We start from the raw sequence: 18,103 nt of genomic DNA, 5'->3' as shown, positions 1-18,103 counted from the left end.
TGCATGTTGAATAGACATGCGCAGCTATTTTCTGTTACTCAGCAAAAGACCCCCGAAACAGATCTTTATCCTTTTCTGCATTTTCTAAATGGAATGGTATCGTCCACATCCATAATGTGCAAACCTCAGTTTTTGCTATTTTTCTTAGGAAGAAAATTGCCAGAATCAGATGAAGTCTCTTAAAGATGAACTGGAAAAATGTCAGCATGAAAATTCTGGGCTCAAAAATGAGAATGTCCTTCTTAAGGACACAATGGATCTTCTAACCGTAGAAGTGGAACGACAGAAACAAACGTCTGCACAGCTTCAAGACAAGGAGAGCCAACAAAGAAGGTTTGCCACTGATATTTTGCCTAGGGCCCAATCCACCTCCTGAATTTCAGGAATACTATCTAGTCCCCAACTGCCATTGTTGAGGTAGGACATTAGAAGAGTGGGAATAGGACTATGTGGCCTTAGGTCTAGCTGAAAGTCCTTTGTGTGGAATGAGGTAAGACTTTGGCCTATCACACCAATAGTAGTAGCAGCAGTAGTAATTTATTTCTTGTACCCCACCCAAAACAGCAAATATTAAATGCTTCCCAAAACAGGGCTGCCTTCAGATGTCTACGGAAAGTTGTATAATTGTTTATCTCTTTGACATCCGATGGGAGGGTGTTCCACGGGGCAGGTGCCACTACTGAGAAGGCCCTGTTGTGGATATGGTGGGATGATTAACAATTTTTTATGATTTTCAATTTTATACATTTCAATAATATTACAATCATTTAAACATTTCAAACATTGCCTTCCTTCCCCCTTTTTCTGCGGTTCCTTAAATTTATTTTTAATATTTTCTGCATATCCAAATTAACTTAATTTGCTCATTTATTCATCTACTTCAAATATATACTCTTCTAAAACTGCAGGTTATTACAGTAATCCTGCCAATGTTCTTATCCGTTTACAATTTATTTGTAAATATTCCATAAACCATTTCCATTCTTTTATAAAAAGATTGTTACCTTGATTTCTTACTTTTCCACTAAGTTAACAAAATCAGTCCTCCTGGCAAACTGGGAATATCCCCTTACTCACCCAAGTTTAGGATATTCCACACGTACATGTAAACGATGCTTTAATAATAAAGAAGACTGTAACGAAATAACATAATAGGAGAAACGAAATACAACAACGTGAGGCAAGTCTGAGGCAAGAAAAGAAATGGCAATTGGTCCTTCTTAACTGAACACACAGAAGGGGATGGGCTTATTCCAGAGCAGAACACACAAGCCCCGCCCACCAGGTACCCAACATTCTACTGATCATCTCCTTGACATCTGATGGGAGGTCGTTCCACAGGGCGGGTGCCACTACCGAGAAGGCCCTCTGCCTGGTTCCCTGTATCCTCGCTTCTCGCAGGGAGGGAACCGCCAGAAGACCCTCGGAGATGGACCTCTGTGTCCGGGCTGAACGATGGGAGTGGAGACGCTCCTTCAGGTATACAGGGCCAAAGCCATTGAGGGCTTTCAAGGTTGGCACCAACACATTGTGCTTGGAAACATACTGGGAGCTAATGTAGATCTTTTAGCGTTATATGGTCCTGGCGGCCGCTCCCAGTCAGCCATCTAGCACCCTGGACACTCATTGCTGGTGTATATCAAACTGGTTATTTTGGATCTCCCTTTGTATCAAACGGCTGGAAATTATGATAGGATCAGTAGAGGCCAATGTTTATATTCACTCTTGATGCAATTCAGATGTGATAGCGGTGGAAAGGGAATAGAAAGTGTGAGCACCTGTGCCTCCTTCTTCCTACTTAGTGGTATCTCCAGTTTGCCATATTTTGTCCAATAAGAAAATTCACTTCTCCCACACCAGGGAGATTGACAAGCCCCGGTGCAGAGACTTGTCCTGTGTGAGGGAGAGAATATTGTGGAATGCCCTCCCATCAGATGTCAAAGAAATAAACAGCTATCAATGGAAGAATGAGGAAATCCCAGCGAAAGAACAGTGGCAAGAAAAACTGATGAGTTATGCAGAACTGGCTAAATTGACATACAAACTGCGGGACAAGGACAACTGTGACTTTCAGGAAGAATGGGAACTTTTTACAAATTACCTAAAAAGACAACAAAATGAACTGGACACCTTGGCAGGGTTTGAATAAACATACACAAATTTATTGGTTGATAACATGATAGATAGATAATTTTATAACATGCAGAGAATAATATGTGCTGAGAAATCAGAGAGAGGAGCTGAGGGAAATATCGGGGGGGAGGGTTTGGGGGGGTAAGGGAAAAATAATAATGAATATGATATGTTTAGATAGTTTGTATGTTGAAATTGTTAATAAAAATATTTTAAAAAGAAAAAAGAAATAAACAACCATCTGACATTTAGAAGACATCTGAAGGCAGCCCTGTTTAGGAAAGTTTTTAATGACTGATGTTTTAATGTATTTTTAATCTCCTGTTGGAAGCCGCCCAGGGTGGCTGGGGAAACCCAGCCAGATGGGTGGGGTATAAGTAATAAATTATTATTATTATTATTATTATTATTATTATTATTATTATTATACATTTGAAACGAGACCTATTGTTTATTTTATGAATCACTTCCCATGAGCCACCCCAAACCTATATTCAAACGTGATGTGAAGTGAGATGTGGAAGAACAGGAAGAAGGAAGCAAATGTGTTTCTACTTTCCTTCACAACACTCTAGTTTTCAAAGATTCGCTCCGTCTTGGCAGTTTTCTTTGTGTAGATCACCCACAGCCAGTGTGACTGCAGCAGTAGAGAAGCATTGCTGAGCTAATGCTCAGTTCCCCTTCTCCAAATGAAGAGCCTTCCCCCCCCCCACAATGTGCTGCTGCCTGAACATTTCATTGCATAGTTTAGCTGTGAAATGAAATGTCAATCATACTTCATGAAATCTCAATTGATCTATGGAATGTTTCATATTTCATTTTCAAGCCACTACAGCATGTTGAACAATTGTGTCCTCGATATTTATTTTTATTATACATTTTGATATCCCCATTTAAGGTTATTGGAAGAGGACCTTAAAATCAAACATAAAAGGGAAATTGACGTCTTGGAACAAGAACACCGCAAGGAGATTCAAAGCATGATGTCTGATTTCAGTAGTTCACAAGGCCTACTTCATGCGAAGATTGTCTCCTTGGAAAACCAGTATGTGGCTCTACGTGCATAAGTGTGCAATATGTGTTGGACTAGTGAAGATGTTAATATATGGTGATTTTTGATAATATGTAACTTTGTGTTTGCGTTCTGCGATCTTCCTCAAGTGCTTTTCATCCTGTAATTGAAACAGACTTAAAGAATTAGAAGAGAGGGAGCGAAAGAGGGAGCCTAGGCTGGAAGACCTACATCTTATAGGCTGCCTACGGGATAAATTACATGAAAAAGAAGAGATGATCAAGGAATTAATGGTAAGATTTTATCCAGAAAATACTCACAGTACATGCTATAAAGCAGCTATTTTCCAAAAGGTTGTGATGAAAGGTATTGCTTTGTGTTATGTACTGAATTTCTCACCCTGGGCCAGCAGGGGGATACTGTAGATATTTATGCAAATAAGGGATCAAAAGTGACGTTCAGTGATTGGATAGTTTTAGAAAATTGTTACAGTTACGTTGTACTGGAGCTCTATATAAGCAGGCTGACTGAACCCTTCAGTTCAGTTCTATTCTGGCCTGTGAATAAACAAGAGCTGTTTGAAGAATCGCTGTGTCGTCTGATATGTTCACCCACAACTTAACACTTTGGATAAGTTTTATTCACTTCCTTTACATAACAACTTTACATTACTTTTAATGCCCTGCTTGCAAACAACACAACAATCTTAATTTTTTAGAGTTATTAGGAGAAGTGAGAGGGAGGAATACCCACAGGTGTTAAAACTCAAATGAGCTGCTTATTTCATATTCTCCCTTTTTTTTATGTCTTCAGAATTTCACGTGGATCCTGGCCATTGGAAGGACAATAGGAAGCATTTTTCAAGACCCCTTGATTTCAGTGGAAGCATTGAAGCAGTTGCTTAAATCTTTCACATTGAAATCAAGGGCATTTGAACATTGACCTTTGGCTGGGCCACAACCCCAAACAACTTCAAACTTCAGCACGATGCTATTGCATAGCGATCAAGTTGAAAGATTTGGGAAAGATTTTCCAGTTTCAGAATAACACTATTTCCGCCTTCCACCCCCAACTTAATTATATTAATTTCAGGCATGAGCCATCCTCTTATAGGAAGAATTGACAAAGGGCTCAGCTGGTCCCATTTTGCACCATCCCACTCATACAGTGTACACTTCCTGTATACCCATCCACCCAGTTGCCTCCTTCTTCACTCCAGAAGTTACTCTTGCCCAAAGGAATGATGGAAAAGTGGGGGAAGGAGAGAAGGAATAGATCTCCTCTGTTAACCCCTGTGCAACAGGCCCCACTCTCATTCAGGATTGCGTGTTCAGACCTTTAAACATCCCCCTTAAATAAATTCACACAAGACTCAAATTTTAGTTTGGTTTTTGGCAGAATTTAGGCCACAACTTTGATTACAGCAAGTGAGCGGTTGCATAGGCTCTGGTTCAACTAGCTCCCTGCACCGTTGCAGGTAGCGCTGACCCAGGGCACCAGCATAGGTCAGCTTAAGGTGAACACCTGGATAGGCGGGAAGCCGGGAACAGGCTATCTCTGCCACCCAAATGTCCCCCTGGACTCAGGCACGGGCACAACCCCCTCACAGGGTTGACCAAACCATTGAGTCCCTGGATTCCTTTAACGGAATACCCTTCACATAGGGATGGTGAGAGCGTTCTCTCATCCCTATCATCTGAACCAGAGCCTATCCGCAACCTTACAAGTTGTGACGATTTGCTACGCGGCAGGCGAAACCCAAATGGCACCAGCCAATCAGCCAAGTGGGGAAAATTCCTGCCATGCCCCTGTCCCAACGATAGATGACACACAACGGCATAGCAAGGTCAAGTGCACAGCCCTTAATATAGGGAGAGGTGGGCGGTTGTTCCGATGCATGCACCAAAAGAGGAAGCTCTGGGTCACGTGCATAGGTATATATAGGTCCCTTGATCCGTTTAGCCTGCATCCCATTGGCCTGATTGAACCCTGCATCAAGGGACCTACCAACCGAATGTTGTGGCTATCCAAACGTACCCACCCACAACACAGGGTTTGGTTGCCAGGTCTCACCGCAACACGTGCCCTCTTTAAGGGAGGACACGATTAATCATTTCAGACTGTGTTTATTTTTTGGTTCAGACTTCATCAGGGGTTTTGATTTAAGCGCTCTAAAATAATATTCAAGCTGATGATCTATATAACCAGCACGTGTTTTTTCCTTGACAGGACGGAAGCAAACTTCAGCATTCACTTTTGCCCAGTACAGAACCATGTCGCAACCGGTCCTTTTCTTTTAACACAAACCCCACTACGTGTTTGACTCCTATTGCAAAGGTAATACAAACAAAAGTCTATTAAATGATTAAATACCTAGATAATATTAAAGGCCATGGGTGATACTTTCCCTTGAAATCAACAGACAATGAGTTTGAGTAGCATTGGATATTAATTGCATATAGCTGCAGCCAACTGCCTGTTTTCTGAGCATATATCTCTTTCCTTTCACAGAGTGATTAGATTGGGTGCAACCCAATAGTTATGGATTCATAGCCATATTTTGCTATGGTATATGCCTAATGCCAGGCAATAAAGAATTATACACATTGTGGGTTGTTAGCAAATGAAGTTTTACTCTGAGCAGAGCCACTGACATTAATGGACCTAAGTTAACTTTGCATGCAACTCATTAAGTTTATTTTACAATGTCAGGCCTCTGTCTCCATACCGGTGAAACCAATAAATACTGTCAGCTGGGAAGTCCCCAAGTCCAATCTTCCCTCAGCCATGAACTCATGAGGTAGTCTTTGGCAAGTTTCCCAGCCTTAATCTCACATCTGCTGTATGGGGAATGATGAAACTGACCTACTTTCTTGGGCTGTTGTAAATATTGCTGAAGAACGTATGTGCTTGAACGTTATTACATTCTGAGCAGAGAAGTTGGGTTTGGGGAGAGGGTACAACCTATTTTAATAATATTCAATGACAAGAAAGCATAAGGTACAAGTAAACAAGGGCTGCCTCTGAAGACAGTTCAGAAACTTTAGCTAGTGCAGAATTCAGCAGCCAGGTTGCTCACCAGAGCAAGACGGTTTGGGCATATTACACCAGTCCTGGTCCAACTGCACTGTCTACCAATTAGTTTCCGGGCCCAATTCAAAGTGCTGGTTTTGACCTATAAAGCCTTAAACAGCTCAGGACCGCAATACCTCAAGGACCACCATTTTCCATATGAACCTACCCAGATGCTGAGATCATCTTCTGAGGCCCTCCTTCGTGTGCCTCCTCCTTGAGAGGTCCGGAGGGTGGCAAAACAGGGACTTTTCTGCAGTGGCTCCCCACCTGTGGAATGCCCTCCCCAGGGAAGTTTGCCTGGCGCCTTCATTATACACTTTAGGTGCAGGCAGAAACATTCTTTTTTAACCAGGCCTTTGGTTGACTTGACATCCTATGCTCTTTTAAAATGTGGGGATTTTTGCAGGGGGGGTGTTATTGGGTTGTTGTTTTTATTTTGCTTGTGGTTTTATATATATATTTTATTCTGTGAACTGCCCTGAGACCTCTGGGTATAGGGCGGTATATTAATTCATGTTATTAAATATTAATAATAATGAGATACGCAATTCTGTTCTCCTAATAAAGCAGAAGAAGAAAATGAATGAAGCTCCCAGCCGCATTGTCAGCGTTCCGAATTTAGCTTCCTATGCAAAAAGCTTTCTGAGTGGTGACTTGAGGCCGAAGAGAAATCCACCTCAGATTACAAAATCGACAAGTTTGGATCAGAATCCTGGCTGTGTCAGAGTGTGCTATCCATCAGTACAAGCCTTGGAGACCAAGCCAGCCCCAAGGTAAGTCATCAGTCTGTACTTACGGGGAGAAAGCTGTGATCCTGCATAATGAAGCTCCAATCCTATACCATTCCTCCTGGAAGTAAAGCCCTATTGAACCCATTGGTATTTACTTCTGAGTCACTAGTGTTCATTTAACCAAAGTATTCTTAGACTTCATCAATAACAAAACATCATTCTGATCTGAGCTCCCTTGGGAGGTTGTGGACTCCCCTTCCTTGGGAGATATTTAAGCAGAGGTTGGGTGGCTATCTGTCATAGATGCTTTAGCTGAGATTCCTGCATCGCAGGGGGTTGGACTAGATGGCCCTTGGGTCCCTTCCAACTCTTAAGATTCTATGCTCTCTAAAACGAGTCGTGTGGACAAGATCGAAAATGTTACTTCCTATAAAATGAGTTCAGCAGTGCCTAGAATCTGTTGCTAAATACCAAGTGGAGCTCCAGAATTTTGGGGAAGAATAGAAACGATGATGAGAGAGTAAACAGGAATAAAGGAAACGAAATAGTCACAAAGTTTGTCAGCTTATTTAGAAAGACATGTTTCCCAGCAAAATAGGCTTGTTTAGCACCTGTTTAATGGCTACCGTCCCCAAACCACACAAGGTTTGTGCGAGTGTTGAGAGTTTGGGTCTTCCTCACCATAGCAACTTCCTAGAGACTCACGCGAGCTCTGAAGTGCTAGGACTGACCTTTATGGGTGTTTTATATTATGTGACCTATATGAAGAAATGGGCACAAGCAATTATGTCATGCTCTGAGTAGACTTCCTGAAATCAATGGAAGTCAGTATAGACAAGAGTGTAACTCTTAAGTGTAACTTAAGGCCTATGCAAATAGCAGTATCTTTTAACAAATAGGAGGTAGCAAGATTACAACCTATGCAGTATTTCATTTCATTGGTGGTGGCGTTTTAGATCAAGATAATTCCTGGTATAAGATTTTTCTGACAGGGATAGTGGTTTGATGTGGCAGAATTTATTTCTTAGCTCCTGCTGTATGCACAGATATATTACATATTTTGAGAATACAAAATTCAAATAAAGATGTCAGTGAGTATGAAGTTGCTGACAGAAAACAGATTATATTAAAGCTGCTTTAGTAAAACCTCATGTCTGTATTTCTTGCGTCATTTTTGAAGACAAGCTGAACATTCAGCGTACCTTCTTCATTTCACGGGATTTGCTCTCTGGAATATTTCAACGTACAGTAGCTTGAACATCAAGCCAAAGCGAACCTGGTGGAGCTGGACTGCTTTGTGGAATATCTTGAGTTGCCAAACCCTTCTTCCAGTCCTTGTTTACGCATGTATTTTGACGAGTTGCCTTGCCTTTTGATTGTATGGTCCCTAAATTGGCTTACAAGATTGCAACAATATTGTGTCGGTGTTCATTTTAAAAAACAGCCCTCTTTGTCAAGAGATGTGCCCGGCATACACTTCATTTCCGATTTTGAAGTCCCGGGGCAACTGGCAGTTAGGAATAGAGCGTTATTTTGGAATAGAGGGAGGAATCTTGCCCTCTGCAGCCATTTCTTCTTCTACTCATAACTGTGGCCAGGACTCAAAATGCAAACTTCTCTCTTCCATCTGATTACCAGTTCACAGGCAACAATACATAGTAATGCCAGTTACACAGAGTACCAGTTACTGCTACCTCTGATTACTCGTATCTTCCAATTCATTTTCGACTCATATCTTTCTTTGAATTTTTTTTCTCTTCAGGCTGCAAAGTAATGAAACATCAGAACCCAAAGATGCTCAGAAACCGGACCCTCGCCATCAGGAGTGGTTTACGAAATACTTCTCTTTCTGAGAGAAACTATTTATAGAATATCCTACACGGATAGTACTGTTGATGTTAAATATTTATATAGTGCTTTGCAGAGTAAGATAAGCAAGATAACACAAGGACCATAAACTCTGAGGTTTGTTAGTAAGAGAACCATTAAATTTGATTTGACACAGCAAGAAATTAACATGGGGGGGGGGGGAATGGTTGAAACATTACCATAAATAAATAAGTGCTTTTTACATGGATGACCAATCTTCATGTATATACTATTTTATTTATCTTAATTTAAGACCCCTCTTAATATTTTATTTCTAATCAGCTTCAGTTCAATAGGATTCCCAGGGCAGCTTATAAAAGAATTATAACCCAAAACACTAAAACACATTTAGGTAGCACAGTAAACAAAGAGAGAAACATAGGACGAGAAGTTAAATTATATGTATTTGCATTTATACCAAATGCACGGTGACACTGAAAATTGTGCTTTTGGTGATGGCACACTTCAGTTTCTAGTCTGATGGGGGGTTTTTTTGGCTCTATAGTCATTCCAGTCTGAAATAGCAGGGGTATCCAACTCCAAAGAATGTTCTTCTGCTCTATTAGGAATTGAGGACAATGCCACAGATGCAGCGCAGCCTACCAGGGTCACGATGCTGGAAACTTAATGCTACCCTACTTCATACCTCAGAGACAGAAGCCTTATCCCAGCGGTGTAGCTAGCCACTCAGGGGACCGAGAGGTGGCGGGGAGACGCAAGCCCCACACTGCCGTTTCGGGCAACACGGAGCCTGCAGGCGCCCAAGCCCACCACTTCATTCCCAGAGGAGATGCGTGGCTCAGGCGCACTGCAGGCCCGGCCCCGCGGTAAGTGTCCCGTCCCCTGCTACACCTCTGCATTATCCCTTTTACAATATAGTCAACTGGCTATGGCAGTTACTTATTTAAAACAACCACCAGTCTCTTGGTAATGAGGCACTTCTTTCAGGCATTACTGCCTGCGCGCACCAATCTGTCAGAGGCCTAAATATTAAATCCATTTGAAAAGAAATACCTTGAATTCGCACAAACGGCACATAAATATTGCTGTGTCTAGTGCAGGCTTCTCCAAACTCGGCCCTCCATCTGTTTTGGGACTACAACGCCCATCTTCCCTAGCTAACAGGGATGGTCAGGGATGATGGGAACTGTAATCCCAAAACAGCTGGAGGACCGAGTTTGGGGATGCCTGGTCTAGGGAGTCAAGGTCAGTAAGGCCGCATACGGGAAAAGCTTCTGCTCCTCATTTTATATGCTTGCTTTTTATTTTTTAAAAACGATTGTCTTGTACCCACCCTAATACCATGTAATGAACTGCTTCTGAAAACATCTTTGTGCCAAAAGCAGTTTGCCAGAAAGCTGAGAAACACAAGTACAGTGGTACCTCGTGTTACGGATGGGATCTGTTCCGGAGGCCCGGCCGCAACGTGAAATGCCTGCAACTCAAAGTGCTGCGTCTGCGGAGGTGCACGGCATGATTTGGCGCATCTGCGCAGACGCGAGCGGCAAAACCCAGAAGTAACCTGTTCTGGTACTTCTAGGTTGCTGCAGGACGTAACACGAAAAGACGCAACATGAAGCGGACGCAACATGAGGTATGACTGTATCTCTATATCATAAGAATATATGAAGGGTCCAGTTGGATCAGGCCAATGGCCCATCCACCAACAGCTTTATGGTTCTTTGCGTGCCAATATTTCATGCTGCATCTGTGCCCTGTAGTGACAGATTACAAAACATGTTTTTCCTCGGTTAGGAAATAGTGTTCTTCTATTGTCTTTACCTTAACATTAAATCAAGCTAACTTCAGAACATCTGCATTATTTGGATTGTGGCATTTAAATACATACAGCATAAAAGCCAAGTGTTCCTGTTCAAACTGTTCAGTTTTCAAGAAGCAAATTCAAGAACACCTATAATTTCAGCCAGCAATGTCAATATGCTATGTCAGATTGCCAAACCCATTTGGAACCAGAATCTTTGGGAAATGTCTGAAGCAAAACAGTGTACTTGAAAGAAAGCCAAACAATTTTCTGAATAAAATAAGCCGAGGGTGCTTTGTATATATAAAACAAACTTATTGTTATGTGATCAAAATAAAAAATGAACATTACCTAAAGCTCATTTGGTGATGCTATCAAAATAAAACTAAGTACACTATTTCCCCCCCCATGTGTGGTTTATTATCATTTTGTTGATTCAAACTAGAGAAAGTAGTTCTTGATTTGCAGTCTGATCCACGAAATTAAAGAAATTGTGCCTAGCTACATACATGTCATGAGTATTTTCTCTTCTTCCATTATAAAACAGGAACCTTGAACAGCAACGCTGATGCTGTTTTGAAGAGATAATTTAGAGCAACATGCTTCCGGGGACAAAAGGAAAATACATGGCTTGAGACACAAAAGAAAAATACGTAGGAAGCTGTGATGGCAGGCATTAAGAAAGCAATTGAGGTTGTAAAATAAAATAATAATAGTAAAGTGGCCGCTCTGATTCTCCTCCCTTAGGCAGAAGGAACATAAAAAATAAGATTATGTGCTGTAGAGCCCTTTGTTGAATTTCTTATACCATGAAAAGAGGCAGTAGCAGAAAGAAAAACCCTAGGACCAAGAGCAGCGACCCAAAAGGCTATTTTGAGCACATCCAAAGGCTCAGCTACTGTTTTCAGCAGAGCCCCTTCCCCTTCCCCACTGACCACCAATGCAAATTTCAAAAGCACTCCCCCCAAACTGCATGCCTGAAGTAACCCTCTGAATTTCAGCCAATATTTTGTTCCACAGATCAGCCACTATATTTTGGGCACATGGCACACTACCTGTGAAGTTTGGGAGTTTTAAAAATAAAAACACACTTATTCATTACTACGACAAAACTACCCATGTGATAGCTCAAAAACACCTATTTGTCGTTTCTTCAGCAGAAAGCATTTTAACAGCTCAGAGATATGCTTGCTTTGAGTCTGCTCCATATGTAATTTGTTGGGCCAGGTGATTAATAAAAGTACAAAACCTAAACCAAGGCCCCATTCTGAGCCCTGCAAGGGCAAATGGCTTTATCATCATTTCGTTATGCTTCTTGTCGTCACCTAAAAAATATCCATATGAAATTGCACCGTACAGACAAAAGGAAGTCCATTGCGTTGTTCACGTTTGCTTGAGCGGTGCAGGAATGTTAGCCGACGCCTGCTCTAGATACGCTAAGGATCCTTGAGGCATTTCAGCAGGCTTTTTGTGCTGGACATTGATGTCTTCCAGAACCTGCTGCCAGTGTCGCAGTTTACCCAAGTGCTTCTGAATTAGTGCTTCCTTCCTCTGCAGTTCATTTCTCAGCTCTGAAACATCCTACAGGAGAGACAGGTACACAGGAAATTACAAGCAACAAGGAATCTCTTTTATGTAAGATCTGTTCCTATGCAACTGAAGAAATAATTCTCACAGCAAGCTATCCTTTCTGTTGTCACAAGAGGTTATATTCTTTTTAAATATTCGTACGATGCAAGTTTCAAAAGAAAAAGTAACATCTATTTCCCTCTCTGGGCAATGCATTTCTTACAGGGATTTTGATAAGTGTCAATCTCTTCCTCTGTACGAGTTACTATTTAAGTGCGCTTTTAATGACTCTGAAACAGACTTTCAACTTTTGGGCAAAGCTCTGAAAAAGGGAAGGATGACAAGACACATACAGGACGGGTGCTTGGAGCAAGGCAGTGTTTTCCAACATCCAGTTATGTTTCCTCCCCCCAAAGCACATATATAATATTTTGAGTATTTAGTGCACTTTGCCCATATTCCTGCAGTTATCTTTACAACACTGAGACCATGGCAGAGGCAAAATGGGGACCATGGGCATTCTTGATGCTCAGCTCAGCTGCTCTGCAATTACACTTAACTCTCCACACAAAATGAACATTTGTCCTTTTCTTAGTTACCATCAAGAACTATGATGAACTATATTGGAATGCATACCTTGCAACTTTAAAGCAGTGCCTGCCTGCTAAGAGTTGATTAAAACATAAATTGTTTTTGTGTGGTCACAGAGTTAAAATTATGCTCCTCAGGATGGAGGCCCAACGACAAATTTTCAACACGCTCTAACCAAGGTTTTCTGCAAATTTTGCAGTTGATTCATTTCCCCCAGCAGTTCTAAAACTACTACACAAGGCAAATGTTCCCTAAAACGGCACTCCTAACCCCACATACCTGAGAGTAAGCCCACTGAATTCAACAGGACTTACCGCTGTGGAAATTATAGTCAGGATTGTGCTGCACTAATCTGAACACATACAGTGATGAGATTGTTTGGACGGGAAAAAAACCTTCATCTGTCTGTTACTGGCCAAGTAAACTGTATGTGGATTCAAAGGTAAAGGGACCCCTGACCATTAGGTCCAGTCGTGACCGACTCTGGGGTTGTGGTGCTCATCTCGCTTTATTGGCCGAGGGAGCCGGTGTACAGCTTCCGGGTCATGTGGCCAGCATGACTAAGCTGCTTCTGGCGAACCAGAGCAGCGCACGGAAACGCCGTTTACCTTCCCACCGGAGCGGTACCTATTTATCTACTTGCACTTTGACATGCTTTCGAACTGCCAGGTTGGCAGGAGCCGGGACCGAACAATGGGAGCTCATCCCGTTGCGGGGATAAGAACCGCGACCTTCTGATCGGCAAGTCCTAAGCTCTGTGGTTTAACCCACAGCGCCACCCGCGTCCCTATGTGGATTTAACTCCATTGTATTTATTAAATTATTTTTATCCATTTAAGACTGAACTAAATGAATGAATCAAAGACCAAAGTATCAGTCATACCTTTGTGTATAGATTTAGATGTCATGTTCAAGCCTAGAGGAAAACCCAGCACGTACCTCTTTAATTACTTGCTCTGGTTTCTGGACACATAGCTGCAGCCTTTTTTGTAAGAAAAAGCATTCTGTTTGCCGTGCAACATCTAAAAATTTCTGGATACACTGGTCAACGCCTAATACGCAGAGAGAGCAACAAGATTTCAAAGTTATTCCACAGGAAAATTGAATATTCATAATTTTACAAACCAGTTACGGACCAGGCTATGATACGAGCAAAGTGAATTTTTTTGGCTAAAATGCTGCATTCTTAAAAACTTGCAACAATAAGGTTTGCATAAAGTAGTTCATGGTTTTGACATTTTTTTTTTTAAAAGGGAAAAAATAGAATGTTCAAAGTCAGGCAGTGGGCTGATAAAGAATACATAGGAATCTTGATTTTGCATGTTGTATACATAGTCTGCTAAAATACAACCATTTTAACAAAAGAGTTATGTGAAAAAGGTAATTAAAAAAAAATTCTGATGAGAGAAAAAAGAATCCTTCAGTTTTTGAATAGAAATCACAGGTGTGATTTTACCACATGCATAAGAAATTTTACCTGTATAGAATTCAAGTGATGGAGTTTAAATGCACAGTAGCACCATGATTCTTAAACTGTATCACAAAGAGGACTAAACAACATCTTAAACTTAAGCCAATGCATATCAGATGCATCTGCCAATCTTTGTCCCCCAGAATGTCAATATGTAAGTATGAGCATCATCCCAAGGGCAATAATAAATATCCAACAGGATTCCCTGATGGAGCTCTCCTGTAAGATAATCAGTAAAATGTGCTCAAGTAAAATATGCTTCTAATTGGGAGCACCAGATGTGGTCTAGCTACCAATGGTTTGCGAAACACCAAGTGAATAACTTTCCAGCCCTACTGATTTCGCATAATCTAATTTATTTTACCTTAAGCAATTACTAATTGGTTGGCTTAGTCCAGAGGACTCTCAAAAAAACTTACAATTTAAAAACCATTTAACCAAGCGACATCATAAAAAAAGCAACAAGAGATAAAAACTAAAGCAGCAAAATAAAACAAAATCTAAGTTAAAATGAAGATGGAGGTATAGGCTTACCAGTTCTAATTTCTTCCTGGTCTGTACCATTGACATAATCTTGACTCACGAGAGAAGCAAAGCAAGCCTGGGTAATTAGAGAAATATATAAAAGCAATTACTAGAAACAGAAGGACATTCACAGTGTACATGCCATTATGGGTATACAGCTTCCTCTTGTTTCCCATGAGCAATGCTGAACCATTAAATGCATTTTTGCTTTCTACGAAAAAAACTCGTGGGCTTTTATTTCACACGCCAATAAATGAAACATCTTTCTCCTCGACTGACAGAGATTTATATCTGCCTTAATGACATCAACTGCGACTTTATAAACACAAGTATATAGAAAGGGGGGGGGGAAGGGGGGAAGGGGCCATGAAATATAGTATTGTGAGATCCAACTGAATCTTCAGGGCTAATAGATACTACAGTGGTACCCCGGTTTAAGAACAGCCCTGTTTACGAACTATTCGGTTTACGAACTCCACAAAACCGGAAAGTGTCCCAGTTTGCGAACTTTACCTCGGTGTAAGAACGGAAGCTGAATGGTGGAAGGGCACCGGGAGACCTCATTAGGGAAAGAGCGTCTTGGTTTAAGAACGGTTTCGGTTTAAGAACGGACTTCCGGAACGGATTTAGTAAACCGAGGTACCACTGTATAACCATATAAACACTTTTGGTTTCGACAACCAAGCAGGACTGGATACAATAAATATCTGATAGGCAAGAGCACACTTCTTGTTAAAGGCTCTAGAGCAGGCATGGCCAAACTTGGCCCTCCAGCTGTTTTGGGACTACAACTCCCATCATCCCTAGCTAACAGGACCAGTGGTCAGGGATGATGGGAATTGTAGTCCCAAAACAGCTGGAGGGCCAAGTTTGGCCGTCACTGTCGTAAAGAGATCAAATGTGCGTGAATGGAGGATTTTTGGCTAGGAGTCCAAAGGAGCCGCAGCCTCAACTCCATACCTGAAAAGTTAACAGGGTGTGATTACATATAAGGGTCTTGTGGCGCCTTGCAGTGTTTCTCAAACTAGGGCTCCCATCATCCTTAGCTGGCAGGACAAGCGGTCCAGGATGCTAGGAGTTATAGTCCAACAACAGCTGGGGGCCCAACTTTGAGACACCCTGCTTCAAAGCTTACAAACATTAGTCTGTTCTGAAGACAGCTGGTTGTTTTGGCAGCAACAGGCCAGAACAGCTGTCCCCCTGGAAAGTTAACACTGCAGAGCTGCCATCAAGCGGCAAAGTGCATCACGTGTTTGCTTTGGCAGAGCACTTTCCCCTTTTTTTTCTTCTTCCTAATTGTTTACACCAATTCATGAACCAAGAACTTATACATTGACCACTAATAATGAAACATATGTTGTGGATATCTTCCCACATTTATTATGCTATTTTTGTGATATACAAATGACATGAGAAAACTTGGTCTACTTATTCGTATAGCATTATTCTTGTTTATAAAACCCAATTTTTTAAAAAATTAAAAACTAAAATGTGCAACAATAACAACGTATCATCCTTAAAATGTATAATGTCAGATGTTAATGAGGCCTGGATTAGAAAAAGCATAGAAGACCTGAGCTAGAAAGAGCGTTTATTAGGATTTGCACGGGCAAGATTCCCTTCTGGCTCTTGGGATTTGACAAAGGGAAAAAATCCTCCAATGCCCGAAAGCTGCTCTGCACACAGAACATGTCCAAGTCTACAGTTTTTGAAAGTTTATGTCCCATCACCTCCTGGCAAATAGAAGGGGAAGAAATGGAGGCAGTGAGAGATTTTACTTTCTTGGGCTCCATGATCACTGCTGATGGTGACAGCAGCCACGAAATTAAAAGACACCTGCTCCTTGGGAGAAAAGCAATGACAAACCTAGACAGCATCTTAAAAAGCAGAGACATCACCTTGCCGACAAAGGTCCGTATAGTTAAAGCTATGGTTTTCCCAGTAGTGATGTATAGAAGTGAGAGCTGGACCATAAAGAAGGCTGATGGCTGAAGAATTGATGCTTTTTGGATTATGGTGCTGGAGGAGACTCTTGAGAGTCCCATGGACTGCAAGAAGAACAAACCTCTCCATTCTGAAGGAAATCAGCCCTGAGTGCTCACTGGAAGGACAGATTGTGAAGCTGAGGCTCCAAGACTTTGGCCACCTCATGAGAAGAGAAGACTCCCTGGAGAAGACCCTGATGTTGGGAAAGATGGAGGGCACAAGGAGAAGGGGATGACAGAGGATGAGATGGTTGGATAGTGTTCTCGAAGCTACCAGCATGAGTTTGACCAAACTGCAGGAGGCAGTGGAAGACAGGAGTGCCTGGCGTGCTCTGGTTCAGGGGGTCACGAAGAGTCGGACACGACTAAACAACTAAACAGCAATAACATGTCCATATTAAAAAGGGGGGGGGGAATTGTTGAAACAGGAACCGGAAGTACAGACAAGCTCTGTTTACCACTGTCCTCGTCTCTATGGTTAGGAAGGCCTCTTGTTCGAAGAGCTCCCCCGTCCGAGGGAGGGACACGGCAACGGCCCTCTCCCGCTCACTTTCGTTCATCCCCCCCCTTACAATCATGGTACCTTCCGGCTCCCGCCCGCCGCGGCCTACCTCGAAAGACGCCTCCAGCTCGTCCACGAGGGTGCTGTTGGGGTTCCGCGGGCCCGCGGGGTTCGGCGGGAGGAGGCCGGCTGGCCCCGACACACCGGGGGCCACGGGCGGAGGAGGCGGCGGCGGAGGAGGAGGAGGGACCGGGCCCTGGTTCCCGAACATTCCGCTCAGGCCGGCCGCCATGGCAACGGAGCGCAGGCCGGAAGCAGCCAGTGCGCAGGCGCGACTGGGGAACGCGGTGACGCTCGGGGGTGGGGTGACGTAAGCGGAGGGGGCGGGGCCTTGGAACCTTTGCATTTGGACTTAGGTGTTATGTATCAATAATTTACGGCTGTATAAATCCTTCATATATTACTGTAATACAGTATATATTATCTATAATGTTTTATACACACATATATAAAAAAAAACCACAAATCATTTTAAAAAATTAAACATTAATAGAATTAAATCTATATATTTATATTTATACTTATATTGTTTTTTGTGATTGGTGTGGTTTTTACCCATGGTCTAGTTAACCATTAAAAAAAATTAAACATTAATAGAATTAAATCCATATATATTTATTTCTATTCATGCTTATATTGTTTTTTGCGAATGGTGTGGTCTTTACCCATGTTTTAGCTAGGTTCTTATTTTATCCATAAGTCACTGCAAGGGGAAATGGCAGAGTATAATTATAATTTTAATTGGTCCTAAGGCAGGCTTAGGACGCGAGTGACGCTGTGGGGAAAACCTCAGTGCCTAGGGCTTGCCGATCATATGG

The 18,103-nt window shown here is 42.0% G+C and overlaps 2 protein-coding genes across 4 annotated transcripts in view; one reads left to right on the top strand and one right to left on the bottom strand.

Moving 5' to 3' along the window:
- The window catches only part of FAM184B (family with sequence similarity 184 member B), a 73,313-nt gene extending 61,415 nt beyond the window's left edge, over positions 1–11,898 (top strand). For 2 of the 3 annotated variants that reach the window (XM_081019856.1, XM_081019854.1), the window contains 6 exons: positions 149–333; positions 3,032–3,178; positions 3,321–3,438; positions 5,375–5,482; positions 6,788–6,993; positions 8,714–11,898. In XM_081019856.1, the coding sequence (XP_080875982.1) occupies positions 149–333; positions 3,032–3,178; positions 3,321–3,438; positions 5,375–5,482; positions 6,788–6,993; positions 8,714–8,804 (855 nt within the window). In that variant the 3' untranslated portion in view covers positions 8,805–11,898. The remainder of the gene's footprint in view (positions 1–148; positions 334–3,031; positions 3,179–3,320; positions 3,439–5,374; positions 5,483–6,787; positions 6,994–8,713) is intronic. The other variant, XM_081019855.1, reaches the window with a different exon arrangement.
- On the bottom strand, positions 10,986–17,548 carry MED28 (mediator complex subunit 28). The gene is made up of 4 exons (XM_081020198.1): positions 17,335–17,548; positions 14,748–14,814; positions 13,682–13,794; positions 10,986–12,163 (listed from the first exon to the last, which is right to left on the bottom strand). The coding sequence occupies exons 1-4, from the start codon at positions 17,515–17,517 to the stop codon at positions 11,966–11,968; spliced, it is 561 nt and encodes a 186-aa protein (XP_080876324.1). The 5' UTR covers positions 17,518–17,548; the 3' UTR covers positions 10,986–11,965.
- Between the last annotated feature and the right edge of the window lie 555 nt (positions 17,549–18,103).

This window comes from Podarcis pityusensis (genome assembly GCF_964106645.2).
Source record: "Podarcis pityusensis genome assembly, chromosome: 9".
NCBI classification, from domain to species: domain Eukaryota; kingdom Metazoa; phylum Chordata; class Lepidosauria; order Squamata; family Lacertidae; genus Podarcis; species Podarcis pityusensis.
The sequence above is the reverse complement of the archived record's forward strand: the minus strand, read 5'-3'. Positions and strand labels throughout refer to the sequence as shown.

Coding starts and splice junctions, on each gene's coding strand:
- MED28 (XM_081020198.1), bottom strand. CDS start 17,517: ATGGCGGCCGGCCTGAGCGGAATGTTCGGGAACCAGGGCCCGGTCCCT. Junction 14,815..17,334: donor AGCTGGAGGCGTCTTTCGAG/GTAGGCCGCGGC, acceptor CTAATTACCCAG/GCTTGCTTTGCTTCTCTCGT. Junction 13,795..14,747: donor CCAGGAAGAAATTAGAACTG/GTAAGCCTATAC, acceptor TCTGCGTATTAG/GCGTTGACCAGTGTATCCAG.